The sequence below is a fragment of the Pezoporus flaviventris genome, unplaced genomic scaffold (assembly GCF_033815535.1).
Source record: "Pezoporus flaviventris isolate CSIRO_AGI_PZ_B2104156 unplaced genomic scaffold, CSIRO_AGI_Pfla_v1 ptg000001l, whole genome shotgun sequence".
NCBI classification, from domain to species: domain Eukaryota; kingdom Metazoa; phylum Chordata; class Aves; order Psittaciformes; family Psittacidae; genus Pezoporus; species Pezoporus flaviventris.
This window is the reverse complement of record NW_026892549.1, coordinates 39,683,145-39,710,559: the sequence shown is the minus strand read 5'-3', so window position 1 is coordinate 39,710,559 and position 27,415 is coordinate 39,683,145. Positions and strand designations below refer to the sequence as shown.

General features: G+C 38.2%; 1 protein-coding gene across 2 annotated transcripts; it reads right to left on the bottom strand.

The window, feature by feature from the left end:
* Window positions 1-4,716: 4,716 nt before the first annotated feature.
* Window positions 4,717-26,614, bottom strand: HAT1 (histone acetyltransferase 1). Of its 2 annotated transcripts, none has more exons than XM_061453480.1 (11): window positions 26,590-26,614; window positions 23,694-23,765; window positions 20,800-20,875; window positions 18,777-18,897; window positions 13,303-13,482; window positions 12,954-13,075; window positions 12,349-12,453; window positions 11,903-12,009; window positions 8,069-8,220; window positions 7,073-7,189; window positions 4,717-5,024 (listed from the first exon to the last, which is right to left on the bottom strand). In XM_061453480.1, the coding sequence occupies exons 2-11, from the start codon at window positions 23,752-23,754 to the stop codon at window positions 4,857-4,859; spliced, it is 1,209 nt and encodes a 402-aa protein (XP_061309464.1). In that variant the 5' UTR covers window positions 23,755-23,765; window positions 26,590-26,614; the 3' UTR covers window positions 4,717-4,856. The 2 variants fall into 2 exon arrangements, with proteins under 2 accessions (XP_061309464.1, XP_061309455.1); XM_061453471.1 differs by lacking the exon at window positions 26,590-26,614 and adding an exon at window positions 25,507-25,593.
* Window positions 26,615-27,415: the final 801 nt, after the last annotated feature.

Genomic DNA, 27,415 nt, shown 5'->3' with positions numbered 1-27,415 from the left:
TGTTTTTCCCCTTTTTCTTTTTGTTTCTCTAATCTGGAGAATTACAAATACTTAGAACATGGAAATCTGGAAATTGTTAGATTAATGATCCTTTTTACGCTAGCTTGTACCATTATAGGTCTCAAAGAAAGCTCAGACCACAGAGTCTGCAGTCCTGTTTCTTGCAATGCCTGTTACTGAAGGCTTTAGCATGAGGTATAAAGAACCTAGTAAGCATGATTTAAAGTTGGTATCTGCATTATTTTTCTTTTTTCATTGTAAAAAAAGATTTGAGTGATAGGGAGGGCAAGCCCATTCCTACAATTTTCCCTCCACAGTTACATGCTAGTATCTTGGCAGATAGCACGCCCAGCCTGTGCAGAGCTTGCATCTATTTATATTGCTTTGTATAACAGCCTTCCATTTTTACTGGGTGCACTAAATTTTTAGCCCCACAATTCCAAATACTGCCTGGTGTGGTTAATAGCATTTGTAAACGAAACATACTAATAGACAGAAATCAGGGTTCAGTTCGAAACTGTCTGCTCATTTGAGAAAGAATTAGCAGCATAAAATGGATGGAAATACAGAGAGCACGGGAAAAGAAAGCATTCCCAATGCTTTAAGTTGATTTTTTTGGTGAAAATGGAAATATCTGCAACAGATAGTTACTTGTGAGATAAAGATTTAAATATTTTACCATGCTCGCTTTTTGTCAACTTCAAGTCCAAATTATCCTAGCAAGCAATGTTTCACAAAGCAGCAGCATTAGAGAATAATATTTTTCAATTTGAAAGCTGAGATTCCACGTTTTTATTTGAGCAGCTTATGAATGTAACAGATATTTCTAGTTTTAACAGTTTGATACTGATGAAATTAAATCAGAACTGACATCGGGAGAAAAGGTAAAATGGCAAAATATGCAACATGAGATTTTCAACCCTTCCAGTGTCTGACAGTCATACAATATGATAAAGGAAAAGCATAAAGAGCAACAAAGAGAGACAAAAAGGAATTGAAAAAATGATCTATATAAGCAGACGTAAATCCTTTGTATAGACATTATGGGCTGCTCACCCTCCTGCTGACATTGTGGAGAGAGACAATAGACCAGTCTTGAATTGGCTAAACTGCCACATAGCAGCTTTGTGTGTTTGTTCGTAGGAGGCATGGACATTTACTGCCCAAGGCACTGCTTCAGCTACATAGACCTTTATTCCCCTAGTACAGAACTTAAAAGTGTCCTTCAAATCCTGCAGCTCCAGGTAGTCTGCTTTCTCAGTTCTGAAACTATAGGTGTTCTTTTGCATTTCTTCAGGTTAATAGCTGTTGAGCTAGAAGTTGTTTCCTAGTATCTGCGGTAGGTAACTTTTATGTTTCAAAAATACATGAAAGGGATCAGCTTGACCCAGGTTTCTAAACATAAACATTTTTCAGAACTTGATTTACCTCTTGGGACAAAATCTTGGATTAGCACTGCTGACAATAGCCTTGCATGGAAAGAAAATGCTTCTGTAGTTGAATTATAGTCACCATTTTAGATACTCCACTGAATTTTCTTGAAGTAGAGTCAATATTGCTGTGACTGGAATTGTAAGTGATGAAGGGCAAACCAGCAACTTGATGCCAGCAGCATCCACAATGAAAAAAATTAAATATACTTACAGATCTTATGTGCATTCTGAAAAGGATATTCAAATGCACAAAACTCTTTAAAATGCTGTATCAGTATGTTGTGCAAAGTTTCACTTGATGATTGAATGAAGTGACTGAAGAATCTGTATTTAATCAAAATGCAGAAAAAAAAAAGAGTAAATAACAAACCTATACTTAGTGTTTGCTCCTGTTAGCATGCAATATTTCAAAAGAATAACAGTAGCTTCTTTAGTTTAAGAAAGCTAGGATAGTAAACTGTATGTTTGAACAAAAGTAACTTATATGCCAAGATGAGTTTAGCGTCACACTGCACCCAAGATCATTCAACTTCAGCTATCAAATTCCTACATTCCTAACACCTAGAGTTGAAGAGCTGCTACTAAGCTTCCGTGTTCATTTGTCAGCTCACAAATCCACAAAATTAGATCCCTCCAGTATCTAACTGCAATTGTATATAGGCAGCTGTTATTAGTTCACAGGTCCTTTCTCAGCATGCAGGTCAGACAACACTAGCAATAACTATGCTATTTTCTAGACTATATTGATAAGTATTTGTTTGAATATAGCAGAAGCTCTCTGTTCTTAATTACATTGCTACAGAAATATAAATGGGAGTTACACCAAACTTAAACTTTTATAAACAGTATTAAACTTTATTTCATAAATGACTCACTGAACAGCTGGAGTTGCTGCTGTGTGTACTTCAGAGACAAGAATCCTGCAGCTCACTTGTAGGTGAAGTTTATTATCCTGTTGAAAACCATGGAACAAAATATCCGGACTGACAAGTAAGAAAAGCTAGAACTTTGTCTAGTAGCACCCACCAAAACCCAAGAGTCAACCAAGTGGTCAACTCTGCCACTAATGCTTAGACTGTAAAATGTTAGCTCAAACTCGCCCCAGAAGCTTGCTGAACTAGGGCAAATGATCCCCAAGCAGCAGAAGTGTCAGTAGCACTATCACTGTTTTCTAGCTGTTATACATCAGATTATTGCTTCTTTCTCTTTGTCAGTGGTAAGGATAGTCCAGACAACTTTGATCACTTCAGGCAAAGGCTGCATGGCTAGTTTAATTTGCCAATGAGGGTTGTATCAGAAAATTGGCTTAATTAACCGTAATGGATTAGAGAGTCTCTCCTGGCAGCAGTGCTGCAGAAGCTGTAATCTGCTGCAGAAATGCAGGATTCAAAGTTTTCAGATCTCCAAGAAGCTGTTTATTTGTATCTTTGGTGCCAAGAACTAGTAACAAAATAGCTCCTGTAAACCAGGTCACACGTTTTGCTGTCCACAGGCACATACCAACAGCTTAGAACATTCCCAGACCATACTGAAATGAAAAACCATGCTCAGTCTAAGACTGTACCTTCACCACTAAGGGGGAGGCACTACCTCTCCTCTTTTGGCAGCATCAACATAGAAAGGAAAAAAAATAATCTGATGGGTTATGAAAAGATTAATCTGCCCTAATCACTGTGTGATAAGGTTTCACTATTTAAAGAAAAATTTTGGCCTTCTGACTCTGTTGTTTCTTTTGTATTCATCCCACACCATCAACTAAATATGGCAACCTTCACAACTCTAGCATCAATCCTACAATTTCTCAGCCCTTTCGCAAGAACTTTATCACCCTGGAGTGATATGAGACAGGCCTCCTTTCCCTTCCTACATTAGGGATAAATGAACAGATATGCCAGACTCTTCTGCCTTTTTATGGGCCCCTGCCCCCCCCCCCCCCCCCCCAAAAAAAAACCAACTTTTGAAGAGGGAACAATGATCAACCTCTAAGTGGGCAAACAGCCCATTAGGCACCATTTTTTTCTCGTCAGTCTTTCAGTTCCTTAAAAGGTTTAAGCTTTGAGTGGCAAAAATTCAAGCAGTGTTAGCATAGACTTCCCTTGAAGCACAAAAGGCATCCTGGACTCTGTGCAGAAACAAAATTTAAGCACAGCTCTTCAGTTCTGCTTTCCCTCTTCTGGCTTATCACTAACACCAGAACAAGTTAATAAGAAACCAAAACCAACCAAACACAAACACCACCCTATTCCCTCAAATCCTACAACTTGCCTTCAGGCTTACTGCTACAATCAGGACAGGTCTTCTAAAAATTGTTATTGACTATAATAGATCTGGATACTACAGAACGAGTGACATATGATACAGAGAAGATACCCTAGCCAGAATTAAAATTTCTGAAGAGAATTTAATAGAAAAAGGAGCTACGGGTTTGAAATATTTGAAAACATTACCCTTTTCCCCCACAACATACCAGAGGTAGTAGTGAACTGTCAATCTACAAAGTTTTGAAAACTGGACCTGAATCCTACTAGGACCATGAAACTGTTAATAGATTTCAGTGATACTTATTCAGATTAAGTCCTCTTCACTACAGGCCAAGACAAATCAGTTCTAAAGTCTGAACTACAAGAAAAGATAATTTATTCATCTGAGAGAGAAGAGAGGGCTATTTAAGAACTAACCTCAAGTCTGAGAAGTCATGGATAGCAGAACAGTCAAGAAGCTATATAAAGGCATTTGCTTCCTACAGATTTGTAATGTCTTGCACTACCAGAAGTGCTTTTGGAGTCCTTACAAAGTCTTGCCTGTTTCCCAAACTGCAATGTACTGTCCTGAAATCATGAACTGAAAATGTAGGGATTTGAAAAAGAATGTGCTCCAGGCCCTTTAGAGGCTTGAGCAGAATGGGTCTGATAGCAAATGGGAACAGGATCCTCCTTTAAGAAAGACTAAAAGCCTGTACTCAGGAACACAGGCTTACAAGAGAACCAGTCTTGTAACCAGCTCTTACGACAGTAAACCGGAGAGTGTACGAGTACAACAGGATCCAAGTAGAACAACCTAAGGAGGATCAAGTTAGGATAAGTCTGAAAGGTACAGTATTTCTATTGCTTAGATTTATGTATTAACTTGCTGTTCAGGCATCTATGAAGCCTTGAGGCAAAACAGAAGTCTAACTAAAAGAAAATTTATACAATTGAAGTGATACTATTATCTGTGAATCTACATGGTTTATTTCAGCAATAAGTGCCCCCAAACCTAAAGTACAACACAAAAATAGAAAATATTCAAAATGCACAGAAACACAAGTCACCTTTAATGTGATTAAAACGTCACATGAGATGTTTTTTGCAGTTAAGTGGCAATTAAGGATGTGCTTTACAACACTGTGTAGGAATTTGCATGTTTCCTATACAGGCAGGATCCTCATGCTTGTGCAAGTCGTTCTAGGACTCTTCGGTAATCTGAAACAAGTTGTTGGAAGCTCTCTTCTAACTGTTCATGTTGCATGTTTAGGTCTATTTGGTTCAACTGATTCGTCAGCTCTTCTGGTCTTAGACACCTTCGCATCTTGGCAAGTTCTCTCTGCTTTTTCTAAGCAAGCAAACAAATAGCAGTTTGAACACAATCAATGATCATGAGGTATATCACTTAAATACATTAATTCAGTTTCAGTATATCTAGTTCTTTATAATGTCCTTAATCCTAAGTAACACAGTATGAGTGTCTGATTGGGACATCAATTCAGTTAAATACTCAGTTTCTGTATTATGAAGTGAAAAACAGTTTTTAAGTTTTTCCTTAACCAAACAGATTAGGTCATATTAGATGTCTACTGCTGAAGATGTATGGCATGAAAAACCAGACTGTGGCAAGAACCAGGATACTTAGTTCTATGCTGACATTAATCACACCCATGTCCTATTATGTTGCTGTTTGGCTAAATAATTTCCCCATAACTGACCATCAAAAATTAATTTTAAGCTTCCTCAACACAAAAAACATATAATGAATTGCTACAAATTCTTCAAAAGTTAGAAGGATTGGCAGTAGCAGCCTTCAAATGCAATAAAATTTACAAGCATAATTGTATTTGTACAGCAATAAGAACCGCTTGCTGAGTCACATGTGGTATTTTTACCTGTTCCTTAAAAACACAGACTACTTTTGGATTTCCTTTCCCCAGATGTGTTTTTATACAGCTGATACCTATTACTGAACTGCTTAGTTCCTTAGTTACTGTCTATTCTTCAGTCTTCCCTCACTTCATAAAAGCAGAATGTCATTCAACATGTCATTATATAAAAACAAAAAAAAAAAACAAAAAAAAGCAAGCAAGCATTATGTATGCCTGGCAATTTACCAATACATCTTTGCATACCTATGGAATCACAGAGTTCATTAAAACAATAGAATTTCCCCAAGGATTCTATTTCTACCATCAGTTTCAAAAAAATCAAAGCCCCACTGTACTCTACGTAATTTTACACTTATCTCCCAAAGGAAAATTTGTTTTCTTTCTAAGATATTAAGCATCAGCTGAGGGTCAGGAGGAAGGAGTAGAGACCACAGTAAACTGTAAATGATCAGGATCAGAAAAAAAATGTATAATCTCTCACAGAGAGGCAAAGTTCAGTTCAGAAAAGGAGGTCTGATTTAGGTCCTGCCACTCAGCATGACATTGCATTACTCCTGATCATGCAAGTACTTAATACAGTGCTGGGTTCTCATTTCTGCTAACAGCCTTTGTAAGTCCAACATGTGTACAAAGTTTTGCTATACTGGTATAACAGGGTAAATGCTGCTTTAGGAAGGCTTGCAAGCTAACCAAGGTACTTCTCAGTTTCACAAAACATGAAACTTTCCCAACAGGGTTTTGGTTTGCTAAGCAAGTACTTAATTGAACAGAATAGCTAACATGCTAGTTATAGCAATAAACCTAGACTTATTTATGGCCCTTTGACTCTTTAATGCAAACACCAAGGTCATTAGCAACTGGGATATTTTTTTTTAAATCTGTATCTCAAAGAGTCAGTTTATGCAACATGGACCAACTATATTGCAGAACCCAAGACACATACTTAATAGGAACTAAGGAAATTACTTTGCACTAAATTTAGTACTTGCCTGAACTTTACTGCTGAAATTATTTTATATTCTATCTGCACACAGTTCTTTGTTGACATAGCTCAATTACTTCTAGCAAGTTGTTTTGTTAAGAGCTAGCTAACAAGTAGAACACGAACCTAAGCTATACCTAACCTGCAGTGTAAACTGCAGAGCATTTACCTCTCCAAATATTCACCTGTCTATTTAAGATATTTTTAACCTTTTCAAGAAATTGACATTTCTTCCCCTTTGGCCTACCTGGACATAATGCTACTTGTAGCTAGACAACATAAGCTTAGTAACAATTTCCTGCTGGAATTGGGCAGGATACAGTCGGGAGCCAAACCCAGAATCTTCAGCACTGGTATGTAGGAATGTTCTCTGCATCTGTATACATGTCAATTGAACACTGCATAACTAATAGTAGTTGATTGGCAACATAATTGGCATAGACTACATTTATGGAAATGAGAGTAAAATCAAGTATAATTAGCCTTGAAATAAGTAGTAAATGATACTTAAGTCATATACACCTTATAGGGGCCAATCAGTCTTCTTTTAACGTCCAACCGATAGCTTCTGGATTGTTCTGCATCACCCATATCTGTTGCACGCAATCGGAGGATTTCATAAACTCGTCTTGTGTGTTGCTAATGAACAGAAATGAGAATAAAAACCATGTCTGAATAAAGAGGTCACTCACCAGAACTCAAAAGTGAAGAAATACTGAAATATTAGAGTAGTTCCTCAGCTTAGGGAAGACAGTCAGAGGCACGGACAAAGTCTCTGTCAAACCCAACCTCCTATCTGGTGGGTTAAATGAATAAACCATCTTTTTTTCTTCTAAAGAGTTTTTATTCTATGCAGCCAGTGTCTGATCCCAAACTGCTGTACCAGCAGTAGAAGTGCTTCAAGGATTTGCTGTAAATGAGCAGCATAAAATCCAGAAGCCAGAGTCCAAAACTACTTCAAAGAACTGAAGGCCTGGAAGCAGAGCAACATTTGATATTAAGCAACATTTTACTAAACAGTACCTACTCCTCTAATTTTAGTAAAGCCCTTTACAAGGCCTCTGGAGTTCTAAATGAGAATGAAACAACAGTATTTACAAGTTTTCTGTTTACTAGGAAGGACAATGAAAATGAGCAAATGGAAAAACTGAAGCAGTTTTGGAAGGAGGATCAGCTAGTATCACATCTGGGAAAAACAAAATCACATTGCTACTTTATTACTACTGTTGCATGTATATGAAAACAATTCAAGGCCAAGTTTCCTTTTGGTGAGCAATGGAACAAAAACAAGGTGGTTTATTTGTTACATTAGCACATGTCTGGATACTGCCAGAAAAATCCAGACCTGACTTACTTATCCTTTCAGGTTTAAGGTATCAGATAGAGAAGGCTGCAAATGTAGTTTCCTTATACAAGCTGGTGGTAATATGTAAATCCCAAATCTCCCCTCTATGTTTGAATTATTACTCTACTAATTTGATACGAATATGTCTAACTAAAATGTTTCCGATTTGATACCTTATTTATTTTCAGTTTCTCTTGTGCTTCCACCACCATTTCTTGACTGAAACCTTGCATTAACCTTCCCGGGGAAAAGCAAAGCAAATCTTTACAGAGCTTTACAAGAACAAAGTCTCTTAGCTTCACATAGTTTTCAGATGGATCTTCAGCTAGAAACAAACAAAAAGTAGCTAATATCAGTATTATTTATTTCCTCATCTCTGGTATGTAATTACAAAGAACTATGGAAAACAAAGGACAATACAACATTCATCAGTATATAAACAACTGTGCTTAATTGTAAGTACTGCTAGTTGGGGCTGTTCAGCCTGGAGAAGAGAAGGCTGCATGGAGACCTCATAGCAGCCTTCCAGTATCTGAAGGGGGCCTATAGGGATGCTAGGGAGGGACTCTTCATTAGGGACTGTAGTGATAGGACAAGGGGTAACAGGTTCAAACTTAAACAGGGGAAGTTTAGATAGGATATAAGGAGTAAATTCTTTCCTGTTAGGGTGGTGAGGCACTGGAACAGGTTGCCCAGGGAGGCTGTGAATGGTCCATCCCTGGCAGTGCTCAAGACCAGGTTGGACGAGGCCTTGGGTGATATGGTTTAGTGTGAGGTGTCCCTGCCCATGGCAGGGGGGTTGGCACTTGATAATCTTAAGGTCCTTTCCGACCCTAACTATTCTATGATTGTATGATTCTATCAAAGTTTTAGATGTTTGTCAGTAGATGTTAAAGAGCTTGCAGAAAGAAAAGCTTCCAATATTTCATGTATGCAGTACTGTACAGTATTAAATATGCATTTCTAAGAGACTGACATATATATTTAATCCAATTTAATTCCTTGGGAAAACTACTTTATGCTTAAATCCTTTTCCTTGTATGTTCCATCTAGTCTATATTTGACAGTGGTAGAACTACTAGAATACAAACTAATTATGTGGAATAACTGGTGAAACTATCCTACCATATACAACTAAACTAGCTGAAAGCATGTATTAACCATGAGTTATAAAGGGACCCAAAGCACAAGCTTGTCCAAAACTAAAAGGCTAGGAGAACCTAGGCAAAAGCTGGTAACAATTTTGAGTTACCTCCATTTAGCTTAAAATGGTAGAATAACTATCAAAACCATTGTTTTAGAAAAAAAACACCAAAGTTGAGAACTGACTTCAGTGAACATCAACATGGTCCCACATGCAACTTTGTTCCCACTCATGAACTATACAGAAGAAAAATGCTTACAATTTTGTGAATGTATTTCTTCCTTACTTAATAGACAGGCTTACTATAAGTAGCAGGGTCACACTGCCCCCAACACTCATTTTTCCATGGACTAGCATTATAGAATTTATTGCTAAACAGTTTATGTCTCAGCTGTGTTTTTCTTTAATATTGAGGACCACTGTAAATAGTTGAAATTTGCAGTTTAAGGATAATCAAAAGCTAGCAAGTTACCGAGAAGGACTGGGATAGAAGTTATTGGTGTGTATATGCAGCAATGCACAACTGGCAATTTCTTTTTTGGATTGGAGAGAGCTTATGATAATTTTATCTGTTAATGTTTTGTGCAGAAGTAGCCTAATCTTGTATGGCAAGTCTTACAGAACTTACTCTGTGAAAGAGATTGGAGAAGCTGTACTAAAGCTAATTAATTCCATTAAGAAAGAAGAGGCAGTTTCAGTTTCTGCTATCCAGACAGACCTGGACAGGCTTGAGAAGTGGGCCAGTGTAAACTTCATGAAGTTCAACAAGGCCAAGTACAAGGTCCTGCACCTGGATCGGGGCAATTCCAAGTGCAAATACAGGCTGTGTGGAGAAAAGATTGAGAATAGCCCTGACAAGAAGCTCAACGTGAGCCAGCAGCCCAGAAAGCCAACCATATAGCAGGCTGCATCAAGAAGCATAACCAACAGTTGAGGAAGGGGATTCTCCCCCTCTACTCTGGTGAGACCCTACTAGGAGTACTGTGTTCAGCTCTAGGGCTTCCAACATAAGAAGGATGTGGACGTGTTGGAGCAGGTCCAGAGGAGGGCCACAAAAATGCTAAGAGGGCTGGAGCACCTCTCCAATGAAAACAGGCTGAGAGCTGGGCTTGCTCAGCCTGGAGGAGGCTCATGGGAGACCTGACAGCAGCCTTCTAGTACCTAAAGGGGGCCCACAAAAAAGCTGGAGTGGGACTTTTTACAAGGGCATGTAGGGATAGAACAAGGGGGAATGGCTTTAAGCTGAAATTTAATAGATTGAGGTTAGATGCAGTGAAGAAGCTCTTCACTGTGGGGGGTGTGAGACAAACAGGCTGTCCAGGGAAGCTGTGACTGCCCCATCACTGGAAATGTTCAAGGCCAGGCTGGACAGGGCTTTGAGCAACCTGCTCTAGTAGAAGGTGTCCTGCCCATAGCAGGGGGTTGGAACTAAATGATCTTTAAGGTCCTTTCGAACCCAAACCATTCTGTGATTCTATAATGATGATTCTGTACAGTATGCATTACCAGTATACATTTCACTTGTGTCAGTTAGAATGACAAACTATAAGCAGAACAAAATATCTGTTGTAAATGTGAAACTCCAAAGTATTTTTTTTTAAAGCATTAGGTCTTTCAAAGAAGTTAAGCCAATTTTCATTTCTGCTTTTCAGAAAAGTTAAAGTTTTTACTTCACAAGTTTAGCTGCTACATAACTAAATATCCTGACCATATCATGGTTATCCACCCTGAATTTTCCACCTAAAAGGAAAATAAATAATTTTGTTAAAACCTTAATTTCCATAACTCGAGTGCCATGTAGAACACTGCAAGATCTCCTTTGCTTCATTCCATTAAGAAAAACTTATTTGAGTGCACACTCACTGTGTGCTACAACCCTGTGTTTAAGACACTAAGCCATGAACATATATGATTTATGCATTACCCTATTAAGACTGTTTATCCTCAGCTATAAAAGCTTACGAAGATTCATACTATTAAAAAGAAAAAAGTAAATGCATGATGCACATGATTTCCTGTTGCATAAAAGTTATGCTTCCTTAGGTTCCTATGAACTGAACCAAAACAATGAGATAGATTACCTTAGGTTAGGATTATCCTGCAGCAATGCATTATGGAAGCTAGAGTTCTACTGTCTTTGAATTAGAATGAGCGAGTTATTTCTAAGATGAGGTCGGAGACAGTACCTAGAACTGAACGGTCAAGTTGTCTTTGAACTGCATTTCCTCCTATACTGGGCTTAAAACCACAGTAAAGATGTCACTTTTGTAGCCATTTTTTACATTCTATCTTTTTTTATGCACATACAATTTTTTTCCCCAGCGCCATTTCCTTAATAACTTTTTTTTTTTTAGGTATTTGTGCATACACCTCTAGTATCGTGGGTGCCTTGAGCCAGCAATACATGTTCCTGGAGCACAAATTCTCTAGGTTTTCACCATCTGTAAAATTTTGACTCACGAACTAATATTAATATGCAATTTTAGTTTGGTGTGTTGCCCCACCCCCATAAGTCAGGTTTTGCTAATAGGAGTAAGTAGAACAAGGAATTTGACAAAGCTTGATCTCTTGGCAAACTCAGCTGCGTATCCCACAATAAAATGGCTAATTAGCTGGTAATCCGTTCATGCTAGGGACTGAATTTTCCTGGTGTGCTGTTCTCTATGTAAAGGATTTAAGGAGCTACATTATATACAGTTCTTCTGTAAACCAGAGTTCTATTAATCCTGAACTGAAGCTAAATCTTCAAAAGGCCATTTAATTTTGACAAGTGAACATGAAAGTTAGTTTGCAGGCTAATACGCTGAGAATGCTCCAAGTTGCTTATTAAACAACTGAACAGAGTTAATAATTTAACACAAACCTGTTATATCAAGTACTGTAGGAGAAGACATATAGTATCTATGAACTGTTTCAAGCAGCTGAGCACCATGGCCTTCTCCTTGGAATGGTGGCAAGATCAGCATCTGACTACAGACAAAGGAATGTATTTTCAGTTTAAATGCATGCATTTTCAAACATTATAATGTAAACGCTTAAAAACAAAAACATTATTTCATTTTAAAGTACATGTAGCAATCTGCATGTTAAAACATAATTTTTAATGGAGTCTTAAAATCGCTAAATATGCAAAACTTGTTCAAGATTCCATCCGCTTCGAGGAGGGAACAATGAAATAAATCAGTGCATAGCCAGCTAATAATGGGGATTTTTTTAAACAAATCAACACCATTATAAACAAGTATTGGGAACTTCAGCAGTTCCCTCTTCTGAAATAAAAGGCAAGGCACGAGTTACGCCGCCAATTACCTTACACGTGGCCGGGTTTTGTCTGGGTACACATAGTAATTATAGACTGTCATGTAGCCTACGGTCGCAAAGAGCGTAGCTCCATCCTTATTATACTTCTCAAATCTGCAGATAAAACAGAAAGCCAAGCAGGTCAATTACAGTCGCGCTCCCATGCAGTGTCCATTTTCTTTTCCATTCTCCAACTGAATTTTCAGTGTCAGCAAGCTACTCTGTGAGGGCCCAATGGGTACACCTGCTATGTTCTGAATGTACAATTCACTTAATTGGTGTGCAGCAACTTGGATAAATCAGGCCTCTTTACAGCACTTCAGTGCACTTGCCTATTATAAAGATGAATAGGTGGCAAGTAAAAGAAAACACAGGCAAAGCTCATTTTACTGTTTAAGCCTACATTCAAGGCTCTAACGGACAACAGCATTTAATTCAGCTCTATTCTAAAGCTTTGCCAAAGCATAATGGAGGAAAACTCAAGCCTCATAAACAATGGTTTTTCTTTCCTGGGAAAAATATCATTATACTGCTCCAATAATTGGCCAGCCACAATTAAAATGCAGGCTTTGTGGAGGTAATAAGGTCCACTGTTGCTTTAGAACTGTACTTACACTAGAAAGTAGTTCCATCTTTCATCATCTACATCAATAAAGCTAGCAGTTTCAATAAACCACATCAAGAACGTCTGAAGCCTTTCATGATATTCTCGAAAGCCTGGACATGTCATGTCAGCCTAGGGAAAAAGCCAGAAGAAGTCAGGTGAAACCTATCACAGATGTAAGAGGAAAAACATATACAAATCCTAATTAAAAATTCTCAAAAAAAAAAGTATGGTTATAAATATTAATTAACTGGTAAAATAAATTATTATATATCACAATTGAAGCATTACTGAAAGTATATATCTGCAAAATAATATTTTAGCTGTTCAGCAGCAGAAGTTTAAATTATTTTTCATACCTTGTATATCTGATACATTATATCATCACCAGCTTCCTCATTATGGACAGAATATGTGTGTAGCAGAGTTCCAAAGGGCTTGAAATTCACCTCCTTCTCCAGCAGAGACACAAAGTCATCCGTGTTTGTGCAAAAGCCAGGAGGAATGATTTCTCTAATTTTACTTTCAACATCATCTGCCTGGAAATTATAAAAGGCAGAAGATCAGTGGAAGATTAGAAAAAGACAGCATTGGTGTCACTATTGCGCTGTTAAGAAATTACTATAAGACAGATGCTATGGGCTAACAGTAATTAAAAAAAAAAAAAAGGAGGGAAAACCAGGAAATGATGAAGCAAGACATTCCTGTTGTTCGCTGCCCTGATAAGATCCAGAAATGTCACAATCCAGCCACTATAAGCATCAAAAAGCTTGCAGTTACAGCACAAGTTCATGCACAATTGTATGTTTAGAGTTACATTTGTCCAAGTAGACCTAAGTGTCAATAGCTATTCTGAAAAGGCAGCATGCTCAGAAGCTGAGCCTTTCTAGACAGCAATTCTCCAAGACTACACTACACAGCCATGTGGAACTCAGGCTCCCAAACAAGCATAAGACAAGAGGTATTAGGTGGTGCAGAACTAAGTGGATGAAAAGAGACAAAGACCAAAAGTGGTAGCTCCCAGACAGAAAAGTGACAGGTAGCACACTCATTCATTCTTATGACTCCCTGCTTGAAATGCCTGCCTATAGGATCAGCTGCAAAACACACTACAAACTCAGAAGACAACATCCCACATTCTAATCAAAGAATATTTTGAAAACAAAATTTTACATAAAATAATAAAAATATACTTAAGGATACTGTCAGCAAGTCTGACCTACCAGGAAGACAAAACATTCTGACATCAAAATTAAATTCAGAAATTAAAATTACTTTCTCTCAGTTAACCAAAGTGAAAGTTAAAGACTATCAGCTGAGCAGACTTCATAATCCTTTTCAGACCCCAAAAAGACCACTTGATTGAATACATTTACTACTTCTTTTTAACCATGAATATTTGATGAAGTTTCACAATAACGTATTACTGCTTCTCACCAGGCAATAAAACTTAATGAATTGGTCTCAACTTAACAAAACCCTACTCCTCAATACAACTCCTAAAAGCCTGACATTACATTCAACAAAATGAGCTTACATTCAATTCAAACTTTCCTCTGGACAATGAATCCAGGTTTTTACTTAATGGAGTTTGCCATGAGTTCAGCTGTAATGTTTGTATTGTATCTATTTCCACAAGGACTGACACAAGAACACTTTGTGTTAACTTACTAAGCAGCTCTTTCACACCGTTTACATGCATGATGGGTATTAGTTCAAAACCAAGACCCTTGCTACTTAGCATTCAAAACAGGGAAATTAAGATGCTTAGAACAAAATACACTACAAAAGGCTAATACAACATGCTACTAATTCCTGTCCTTTCAACCATAGTCCCTTAAGTAGAAGCAATGCACCTGCAAATGAATAGCACTTTAGCATTCAGTTACATTTTTAGTATAGAGAAAGATGGATGTAGTTCAGCACAAACAAGTTTTATTCTTAATGGTTTGGTACTACCAACATTTATATTTATATTTGTAGGAAGAGCTATTAAGCAGTTAAAATATAGCTCTACAATACTTAGTGTAAGAGCCCAGTTAAAATGTGTACAATCTTTACATTCATTCCATTCTCCAAACAAAGGCAATGTATTTATACTGTTTTAAGAAGAATAGGAAAGGTTCCAATATTCTTTACACTTAGTGATTTAGCTGCATTACACAAAACCACCTTTTTCAGAACCAGTGAAGTACACAAAAATATTTTTATGGACTGCATTTTAGAAATGCCTTTTTTTTTCTTTTTAAACTGTCCAAGTGCATTGTTTACACAGATCTTTAGTCTGACCTGCTGATAAAGCTGTTGGAAACTGCAACCAAAAATCTGTACTGACTTTCATTTTATATACCTGAAAAAGGCACGTAAAAATAAACTAGAATTAATATTTCCAAGCATCAGTTCAATAACTCAGACCACGTAGAAGATATCTAAAAATGAGTGAGTATCCAGTATGGAGTATTACATAAAGCTGCTCTCCTCACATTCATAGTTTCTTAATTAGTGATAACAAGGAAGACAAACTTTCACCTGCTGAAAGCATGCAAGATAACTGATCCATAACTGGCTGCATCACAAAAAGTCCTGTTTCCCATAAAATGGAAAGAACTGAATCATGAGAACAGAGGCTTAGCAGATAAAGCAGTAGATAATACTTCGTAGCTCTATATGACAACATATTTTCACCCACTGCCTCCTAAGATTTCTCAACCCTTGAAATAGTTTCTTAAATTATGTAAGACTCCATGTTCTTCAGTTACTTTTAGGGTTAACAAGATTTTCCTTTCTTACAGAGGAAATCCCAGAATCCTCAGTTTTAATGGTAACATAAGTTTAAGTGATCCAATTTTCAGTTAGTAAGCCCTGGAATACTGGAATCTTGCAGAATCAACATCATACAAGTAATTTATTTCATTAACACCTGTACTTTTTAATAGAAACATCCATTACTTAGTAGGCACTTCCCAAATGCTTCTCTCCAAGGTGCTCATAATCTAAGGAGTGACCAAGATTTGTTTGCGGCCCTTCCCTTCTGTAGTTATTTGATATTGGTGAGAGGTTAATTTCTTTTATTGGAGCAAGGCACTCATATCTTGCTAACTGGCATGGATGCACATGATGACAAACAAGTTTCTGTTCAGAAAAACAATCCAATTGACTACTGCAGAAGTGTTAAACATAGGCAAAGCCACTTACAATGAAGCATGCAAAAACCCAAATGAAGCCAGTCAAGAGTTGTTGACTCTTGGAAGTTGCTCATGGAAGTATTGTAATGTATTTGCCTTCATAATCAGAATCTAGTGAGGTAATGATTGGGAATGTGGCATAGGCTTGTAATTAAATTTGATTTGTAGGAGGACTACTTACAGGGGCAGTGGCTCTTTGTACACTGCATTTGACTCTGGATAATTTTAATATACAGAGTTTTCTTGTACTAACAGTTAGGACACTTTTATACCATATAGATGCTGTTTCAAAGTAACTTAATTTAAAATAACTATAGAAATATATTTAAAAGCTGAATTTCTCTAACAATTATATGTATTAATTCCAGGGAGGGAGCAATGGAGTGATCAGAAGTATTACACACACACAAAAAATAATCCAACACCCCCCCCCCCAACCACAAAAAATAAACCAAAAAACAAATCAAGAAAAAAAAAGCCAGATGAGACACACTTTCATTAATTTTTGTGTAAAGCAAATGTACCAGACCAGCTGCAAATGCATCTATAGCAAAGACTGTTTCAGAGGTTAGTGAAAGACCTTCCCCCACCCTGTCATAAAATGCAGATGAAAAGGAAGATGCTTGAACAGCTGCAAATCTCAAAGCAGCAAGCAATCTGGAGGTCAATGCTATTAATACTTACACTAGAAGAAGGCAGCCTCTCTTCAGATATTTGAAAGAATCGACTCCAACCAAGGGATAAATTTTATTTTCATTAAATGAAGTGACAACTTCTGTTCAAAGCATGATCATACTTGGCTGAGCCTTCCCCATTAACATGGCTTAGACACATCTTTAAGATGATATTAAGATGCACAAATACGACTGGAGTTTTGGCTCTTGACATTTCAGGATCTTATCTTTCACCTAATGTTTGAAAAGATCTTGGAGGAAGAAGGAACAGTGATACTGGAACAAATATTTTTGTCAGTCCCTGGCAGAGACTGTATCAGCCACTTTAACAATAATGGAACCAAACTCACAGTCACTGAATAAAACCACCTGCTGTTGAACAGGCTTGTGCAGGTATTTAGATACAAAACCCTAATCTATGAACAACTTTGCAGAGCATTAAAACTAATTTTTCCCTTTTAACCAGTTATGTTACAGGCAGAAACTGCTGTCCTTTCCTAAACACCATCTATTCATAGCACAAAGATTACCTGCCATGAACGGTGGATAGTCTGAATCTTAGTATAACTATTAATTAAAGGAGCCGAGATCTGCAACGTAACAGCTAACTCAGAATAGTAGATGTCAATATGCATTTAAATTAACAACCTGCTGTAATGACATCTTGTTTCAATCTCTGTAAAGGCATTAGTATCTTAAGGTGGTTAAATTAATGGTAAATTACAAATGCAGAACAAGATTGACGACCACTAGCTTTTCTCCTCCTTAGGTTTAGATACAACTATATGAACAGCCTATTCGGATTACAGTATTAATACTAAGGGAAGCACAGGGTGTGCAACTGCATCCTTCCGATTCAGCTGAAGCCTGTAAATACTCTGGGAAGCATATAGAAGCCTTGCTCAAAAAGATCCTCCATCTCAATGTCTTAAACAATTAGAGGAATAATTCAGCATAGGAACCAAGGCTTAAAAGAAGTAAAGATTCCGAGTGATCAAAAAGGTTGCACCGTGTGCTTAGGGCAAGGCAGACCTTATTTACCTAGAAATTACACTGGCAAAAGGTTGGACTGTTTAGTTTTAATACAATTACTATTTTTGCCAACAGGCTTTCCTTTCTTCCCGATTTCTAAAAACCTTCTAAAGACTGAAGAGCATGACCTTCCTCTCCTAAGATATGCTGCCCTAGCCTTGAAAGTATTTCAGGCCTGTCCAGGCACTTAGCCTGATGAACTATGTGTATCCTAAAGGAACTTCAGAAAAAAGAAGTGGAAATCTTTAAAATTCATTTAACAATGTAATTCTTTTTCTTTTTTTTTCCCTTTACAATAGGCCTTTCCTTGAAAATACTTACATAAACTCCACGGGATTTGAAATTAGGAACTTAAAATACAGCTTGAAGTTATGTTTACTGTTTAGGTGTTTTTTTTTTAATTTAAAAAAAGCTACTCTCAGGCAGAGTAACTTCAAGTCTGTGCAAATATATAGACATTTCACACTATAGAGTATTATGAGAATTCATCAACAACCATACCAATAGCTCTTTTGGAAAGAAAACAACTCAGTTTTTCCTTCATTATAACTAAGTAAAAGTCAGATGATACCAAGTTTTCTTAATGCACTGGAGACCACATATAAAACACAGCAATGCTAGTCCTCCTGGAAACAGTTAACATGAAAATACAGCTTTGCCAAGTTGTGGATTTTTTTGTGGAACAGGCTTTGGTATTAGCACCTCATGTCTCACTGCACTGATTGACACAATTTTGATGATTCTGTAGTCAAAGGAATAACAACGGGAAAAGGTATAGATGAAGTTCAAAGATTTTGTTCAGCTTAGCAACAAAGGAAACTTTTGTTTACTTGCAATGTAAACCACTTCTGAGTAGGCAATTGCTAAACCTAGAATTCTTTCCCATATTCCAACTAAACCTTATCAATCATATTTTAAGTGCAGGTCTGGTTCTTTCTTTACCTCCACACAGTCAAACTTTTCATTAACTTTAGATGTATACTCGATGCGGAAGAGCGTTGACAGGTTACCAGCAATATAGTACAAGAGGATCTTCAGTCCCTTGTAACCAAATGCAACTTCACTGAGGAAGGAGAAAAGAACAATCAGGAACTCTATACAGAGCAAACTATTCACATCACAGAGCTTTCATTTAATACACTTTGAAGTTTATCTTGTCTTTCCTAGTGAGATACACTAAGTTTCCTAATAGGAAAAAAGGAATCAAACTAGGTGGTGTGATTTAGTGAGAGGTGTCCCTGCCCATGGCGGGGGGTTGGAACTAGATGATCTTAAGGTGCTTTCCAACCCTAACTATTCTAAGAAACTGGATGTGCACTACTTAAACAGCGATAATACCTTATACTATTTCTACTAGTTATTTTGCTCCTCTAGTGGAGAAACAGAACATGTTCCTAAACTCAGTAAGGCAGTGTCTGTGCCCTTACCGTGACAGTTAAAGAAAGAATACTCGGAATACTCCATTTACTTTTTTCAGTATCTTAAACTCATTATCATTTATTTACATTATTTAACAAATATAATTTATCAAAACTTAGTTTGCAGTGCCATTTATACTATATATATCTACACACAGATAAACAGTCATAGCAATGAATGTGGGTTTTGTGGACAGTTTCTATATAGTTATCTAATCTAATTAGAACTGAAAAAATGCAAAAGGCTCAGTGCCAGGTCCTGCACTTGTGTCACAACTCCATGCAATGCTACAGGCTTGGGGAGGAGTGGCTGCAAAGTTGCCTGTCAGGAAAGGACCTGGGGTTGTTGAACACTGCAGCTGAATATGAGCCAGCTTGTGTCCAGGTGCCCAAGAAGGCCAACAGCATCCAGGCCTATATCAGAAATAGTGTGGCCAGCTGGACTATAGCACTGAGCATCCCCCTGCACTCAGCACTGGTAAGGCCACACCTCAAATACTGTGTTGAGTTCTGTGCCCCTCACCACAGAACAGACACTGAGATGCTGGAGTTGGTTGAAAGAGCAACAAAACCGGTGAAGGGTCTAGAGCAGAAGTCTTACAAGGAGTGGCTGAGGGAACTGGGGGTGTTTGGCCTAGAGAAAAGCAGGGTCAGGGGAGACTTTATCACTGTCTACAACTGCCTGAAAGGAGGCTGTAGCAAGCTGGGTGCTAGTCTCCTCTCCCAAGTAGCAAGTGATAGGATGAAAGGAAATGGCTTCAAATTGTGCCAGGGAAGATTTAAATTGCATATTGGGAATTTTTTTTTTCACAGAACGGGTTGTTGGGCATTGGAACAGGCTGCCCAGAGAAGCGGTGGAGTCACCATCCCTGGGAGTATTTAAAAGACATGTAGATATGACACTTGAGGACATAGTTTAGTGGTGGACTTGGCAATGCTAGGTGAACAGCTGGACTCTATGATCTTAACAGTCTTTTCCAACCTCAACAATTCTATAGTTTCTCTATCCCATGCACGTTTAACTGCTTATAAGTGTACATGCTGAAGAAAGTAAAACCCCAAATTCAATACATTTAGCATTCAATGACCTAGAACAACTTAAATTCATGTTGCTAGCTAATATTTAATCCTGTGTTTTATTCATCAAAAATACCATGTAATAGTAAAAAATAAATGGATATACTGTTGCTAGATATTGGGGTTTTTTTGGTACACAGTACTGTGAAAGTTGTTCGTGAGACCTGGTAATTCTTCCTTAAACATCGAAACATGTCATGAACATAATACCACTTGAGTAATTCTGACTGCAAAAATCAGTTATTTCATTGCCTGCTAATCTACCTTAAAAATAGCATGTAAAATGACTACAGGCTCAAGCCTTACAAGATAGGCACCAAAGATGCTGTTTAACTATACAGTCGTAAAACTGAAGTATTGCCATGTTATTTAAAACAGCTTCATATGGTTGGATTTCCTTTTTTCTAACAATTTTGAAGCAACTTTCCCCTTCTAGATCTATTATTTTGACTCTGGATACTTTAACTTACTCGTCTCCAAACACTTGATGGCTATACTCTGGATTAAACGTTGTGTTGTCATCCTCCAACTCCTCAGGAAAGCGAACTAAGGGTTAAAAAAAAAACAAGGAAAAGAAAGAAGAGCATGACCAAGTCATCACTTTCAGTTTATTTATCCACAGATGCCCTGCTAGATGTTCATGCATTCTTCCACTAGTCAATTTCAATTCCAAACCTATCTATGCTAGGCTGGCATACAAATGAGATAAAGACACCTTGTGTAATTTGGATGCATGTTATTTGATCATTAAGCAGACTAAATCTGAGAAATTGACACAGATGTATACATGCATACATTTCATATATAATCTCCTTAACCTTACTGTCTTTAACATCATCTTGAACACTGAGGACACTGTCCACAGCAAGCTAGGTAAATCACACAGTCAACATTGCCTTTGCATTCTGCCATTCTTCTACATGCAGATGAGAAGATATCACTACAGAGGATTTTCATAGAATCATGAAGGAAAGAAATGTTTATTTGCATTTATATCCATGTCCAAGTTTTGGAGAATCAGTATGGATACATACAAACCAGCTGCACCCATACTACATTGGTACTTGTACCACTATTATCAAAATAATTAGCGATTTATTTATTCCCAACTCTACTTTTTTTCCAAAGCCTAGTATTAAACAAGGTTGGGTTTTTTCCTGGTAATGTAAAAATATTCACTATAATGCCATCTACTCAACCTCAATAACTTACCAAGCAAACTTTTTATTCATGTTTATGGAGTTACAGCAGATGCTCCACAGCAGTTGCAACAGATGTGCTTCCATCACAAAACACATTATTTATGATTACCAGAAGAAATTAGAGATTAAACTAGGCTTCTTCTAAGAAAAACTTTAGAAGACTGAAAAATGTGATTCACAAACATCTTCTGTGTATTTGCAGTTAGTTAAAAGCTACCTACAATTGGAAGGGATATAACTCTTAAGTTAGTCATCAAAATTATAGCTCAGCCACACTTACAAGGCACAAACAACTCAAGACAACAGTTACATATTCTTAATGCAGTTAATACTGCATTAAAACAAGCATGTGTAATTGTAGGAGTTAACACTGCCATTAAAGGTTTTTTGTTTTTTTTTTTTTAAAGCATGTGGAACATTGAACTACAGTTTCATTGCTGGTCTACTCCAGTAAAATTGTTGATGAAGAAAAGTTATTTCTGGTAATATTAGAAACGAGTTATCCTTAAGAGAAAAATGCAAATAAGGAGTACCCTAGTAACAAGATAAAAGTTCGGCCCTCTCAAAATTAAGAGAGCAGTTGCTCCTGTCTTCTCAAGAGATTAACAGATTTGAGACAAAGTTGCAGCAGTAAGAATAAAAAACCCCAAACAAAATGCACAATGACCACCATAAACCCCAGCCAAACAAAACCACCCACTCCCACCAAACACCCCCGCTCCAATCCATTCTGAACTTTCACCATGGAAGAAATTAGGACTCTGAAGAAGACAGTTAATGACTGCTCTTATAGGTATGTGGGAAGTATGGTTTTATATATATATATACACACACACAGAGACACACATTTTTTAATGGTATAAATTTGTAGATTCTCATATTTTATCTTAATAGAACTTTCATAGGGAACACGTACACTCTCTGAAACAAAAAGGAAGCTAAAAATATTAGCAGAATAGGGTAATGGGTACCTTAATTACAAAACCTCAGTCTCTCTGAAACCTGATATAAACAGCTTCCTGCATTTCTAGACAAAATTCACTCAGATGTCATTATCTTTCTTTCCTTTTGTTATATAAAGGTGGATGAGAAAAACAAAACATTCGATCTAGTCATAAAGCCATTATTTGAAATAATGTTTAAGAGGAATATTTCATAATTACAAGTGGTTTAAAAATGTAAGTATTTTGGTTATAACGACATTTTGGCTCATAAGCCAAATTAAATGATTTTAATTTGATAAATTTGATTAAATTGATTTGATTAAATGATACTTAACTATACCGAACAGACTGTTAGTTGTAGCTCTGAAAAGTGCTTAACACATTCATGACTTTTATTTTCTTAATGAATTAAGATATTTATATTGCTCAAGAGAACAAATGGCTAAAGGGCTGGAAAGATTAGCAATTAGTTAAGGTATACCTTATTCTTCAAGTTATTACTGCTGCATGTAAGTTTGAGATATAAGCAAGTTCACCAAGAGTTCATTAATTCTACCTGTATTCTGGGTGCCCCAGCAAATAAATTAGTTTTAGAGAACCATAAACAGTTCTTGAATGACTGACTCTTTTTTTTCCCCAGATTTTAAGCAACTGTCATTAAAAAGGTCTTGTATAATCCAGAAGAGTGGAAGGGGAGCAAAAACCCTAACCCAACGCTTTTGAATCTTTACCCTTGCTTTTGGTTTTATTACCCAACTCAAACAAAGAAGAAAGGGAAATATGTTAAAAAATACATAGTTAGGTATCTGTAACCCTAAAGAAAAATTGTTGCTATGGTCACCATGAAGATACATAGTTAGGACTGTATCACAGCATATGGATTAGAGAATAAAAGAGAAACTAAAAGATAATGAATACTTCAATAAAATAAAACAAGATATAATTCCGACACACTCTTCTGACATGCAAATAAATTGCTGATGACATTACTACACAGAGACATGACTGAATTTCTATAGCTTGACCATAACTATAATATAGCTGTACTATAGATGTAGTAGGCTCAGCAAAACTACGTTATATATTTCTATTCTTGTACTTGTATGTTTACAACTAGTAATTATTAAATAAAACCTGGGTGGATTTAAGTATAAGTTTCTTAAGAAGGTACTAAAATATTCCAGCATCAAAAGCACAGTATTTAAAAAGTGACATTACCTAGTTTCAGCTGAATTGCTTCATTTGTGTTACACTTGTACTCAGCCAGCTTCTTCTCCATAGCAGTAAGTCCTGAAAAAAAACCCACAACCAAACCAAAAACATTTTATGTAAAGAGTCAAAAGGTGTACAGTCTATGTGTCACTATTATTAAAGAATATATTTAGAAAAAGGTTCTCAAAACCAGAAAAAAAACACATCAAAAATTCTGAACAAGTAGGTTTAAAAAGGCTATAATATGCTACAATGTGTAAAGGGAATATAGAATTATGTAACTTTTTCTGGACCTAGAAACCAGACCACAAGTATCTCTCTTTTTCGTTTCTGAGAATGAAGGTGTCCTGGGTTCAGCTATAACAGTTATTTTTTTCCTAGTAGCTGATACAATGTTATGTTTTGGCTTTAGTCTGAGAACAATGCTGATAGCAACAACCAAAACATTGATGTGTTATGTAATGCTTACCCTGATCAAGGACTTTTCAGTCTCTCATGCTCTGCCAGTGAGGAGGGGCACAAGAAGCTGGGACAAATCAGAGACAGGACATCTTACCCAAACTAGCCAAAGGGGCATTCCATACCACAGCACATCATGCCCAGTATGTAAACTGGGAGGAGTCACCTGGAAGGTCCAGATCGCCGCTCGGGTCAGGCTGGGTATTGGTCAGCAGGTGGTGAGCAACTGTATTCTTCCCCCTTGTTATTTCCCTTATTATTATTAGTGGTGGTAGTGGTAGGTTTACATTATATTTTAGTTATTGGACTCTTCTTATCTCAACCTGTGGGGCTTACATTCTTTCCATCCTCCTCCCCATCCTGCCCAGAGGAGGGAAGAAAAAGGGGGGGAGTAAGCAAGCAGCTGCATGGTGCTGAGTTACAGGCTGGGCTTAGAGCACAACACAGAGGCATTACGTTAAAAATATGTAAATGTTCTAAGTTATTACCACCAAAACATATCCGAAAGCCGTAAGTAAAAATTAACAATTCAGTCTAACAGATATTTCTTTTAAAGAACATGTTAAATAGTAAGTTTTCAGGGCTTTTCAAGACTTTTTCATGAACAGGCGTTCATGAACTACAATGGCATGTATACCACCAGCAATTACCTAGTTAACACTTCTCTTCCAGAGCGGATGTGGAAGGAAACAACAAATAAATTGCACCTAGTCTCTTTTTCAAAGCATTATCCAGCACAGACATGTTTGACTCATTCACGGTATTTTTCAAGTGCTTTACAAAGCTCCCCTTCATTACAGAAGTCCCATCAGAAAGCTCTTCCTCTAACTTCAGGTATTAAACTTTAAGTAAAAACAAGTTTGTGTTTTTGATTCCCTTCTCACCCCTACTAAACAAGTAAGCATGTAAATATACACTGGCTTACCACTACTAAATGTAGGGACCTGAGCCAGAGGCTGCCTTCCCCTCATGTCCATGACAACAGAGGGACGGAAAGTCAGCTGCATGCTCCATCAGACACCGGATTCCCCAGTCACCCACCCTCCTCCGCTGCTCCGGCCACGGCCGCCCCGAGCTCGCGGTCCAGATTTCTTGCCCCATATCCCGGTCACAGAGCTTGCATTTGCGGACGGCACCAAGGCCCTGCCAGCGCCCGCATGAGTCAGAGAGAGGACAACAGTGCTGGCCATCCCAGTGCTCCATTCCCCCTCAGGAGAGGCGGCCGCAGCTCCCAGACGTGTTGCCTCAAGCAGCCAAGCCACAACGCCCCCCGCGATCAGAGTGCCCGGGCGGCATATGTCAGCTGTAGAGAATAACTAGTCAGCCGAGACCTGGGAGCAGGACAGACCCCGGGACTTACCCGCCATTTCCCAAGAGCGGCGGCGACAGCCGAGGCACCCGGACAGAACGAATGAACCCGCGCGCCCACTCACCGGAAATGAGCGCACACGCATACACTTCCGTTTCCGACCGCCGAAACACAGAGAGAAGCGGCACTATACGAGACATGCAGCCGGCGCGCATGCCCAGCGCTCACCGGGCGGGAGCCTGTGAGAACCACCGCACGCAGTTGGTCATTTGCATAGCCCCACCCCCAGAGTGCAACGCCAGGAGCGCTGGGCTGGCTCGGTCTTGCGGCGCGCATGCGCAGTGTTCCGTGCTTATGCACTCCTTCACAAACGAGCTTTGGGGTTAACGCGACAGTTACGCTTCAGCGAGCGGGAAAGATCATGGAATCAGCTGAGTTGGAAACAACCTTTAAGATCATCAAGCCCAGCTGTTACCACAGGGCTGCCAAGTCCACCACTAAACCACGTCCCCAAATGTGACATATATATACCTTTTAAATATCTCCAGGGCTGGTGATTCAAAGCATTTTAGGCAGCCTATTCCAATGCCTGACAACCTTTTCTGTGAAGAAATTTTTCCTAATATGCAATATAAACCTCTCCTGGTGCAGCTTGAGGCCATTATCTCTTGTCCTAATCACTTGTTATTTGGGAAGAGTCTGACACCCACCTCACTACAACCTCCTTTCAGGTGGTAGAGGGCAATAAGGTTTCATCTGAGCCTCCTTTTCTCCAGACTAAACAACCCTAGTTCCCTCAGCCGTTCCTCATCAGACTTGTGCTCAAGGCCCTTCACCAGCTCTTCTCTGGACCCACTTCACACCTCAATGTCTGTCTTGTAGGGAGGGGCCCAGAACTAAACACATCATTCGAAGTACAGCCCCACTAGTGCCAGCTACAGAAGGAAGATGGAGCTTTACCATCAATAAAAAGAAAAGCCCAGTGCTGAACCATTATTGGCAGCTGCTGCTACAAGGACCATGGAGATTTCTGCTGTTTTATTTTAAGGTCTGTTTTCTGGTGCACACTGTTACTCTGCAGCTAGTATACACATGGACTTGTTGAACAAGCTGGTTTAGTGGTAAAATACTTACCAAATAAGCAGATTGATAGCAAACCTTTCTGCTGTCAGCTGGCCCATTGGCACATATGTAGTATGTGAACTCCGAATTACCTTCAGGCAGTTTTTGTTGACCTGTGCAAAAAAAAAAAAAAAAAGTACTGCTTTCTACAGAAAATTAGTTGTTTTAAACTTAGAAATGTGAGTAATCATTCTGTGGCTGCCATTATAAACTCCCAACTACATATACTAGTTGTGAGGTGTAACAGAAGCTGTCCTATTTATGTTTTCCGGCAGCACACAATGAAAGATCTTGTTGGGCCCTTAAAATAGCAACTCAAGACAAAATATGCGTTATTATTTAGGCCAGGTTTTATAAGAATTTATTGTGATTGAACTGTCCAAACGAAGTCTAAATTTATTCTTTCTTGAGGCTACGGCCTGCATGCTTTTTGTTTTAAGGTATAAAACAAGTTGCCGTGTTCTACTATTAAAGTATTACAAGCAGCTTCTGTCAGAAATGACTGAATTACAGCCAGAATTGATTACTTTGTGCCTCTGTTTGTATGAAATCCAGGGATACTGCCATTGCAGCCGTACTGCTAGAATATCCGTGTACAGTTTCAGCACTTAGTATCACCAGGTGTAGCTTTGCAGACCCTCAAGGGAACGGCTGCATCTGTTAAGCCAGAAATGAGGTTCAATAGCATTTTAAACAGCTCAGTTTTACGCTATGGAGGTGCTTCCAGCAGCCTTCCAGGCAAGGACCTGAAGCCGTGCTCCTCGTGCCTTTGGTGGGGCGGCTGACACACCGTCCAGCGTCGCCCGCGGTGAGTCCGTGTGGCCGCTAACGGGGGGCG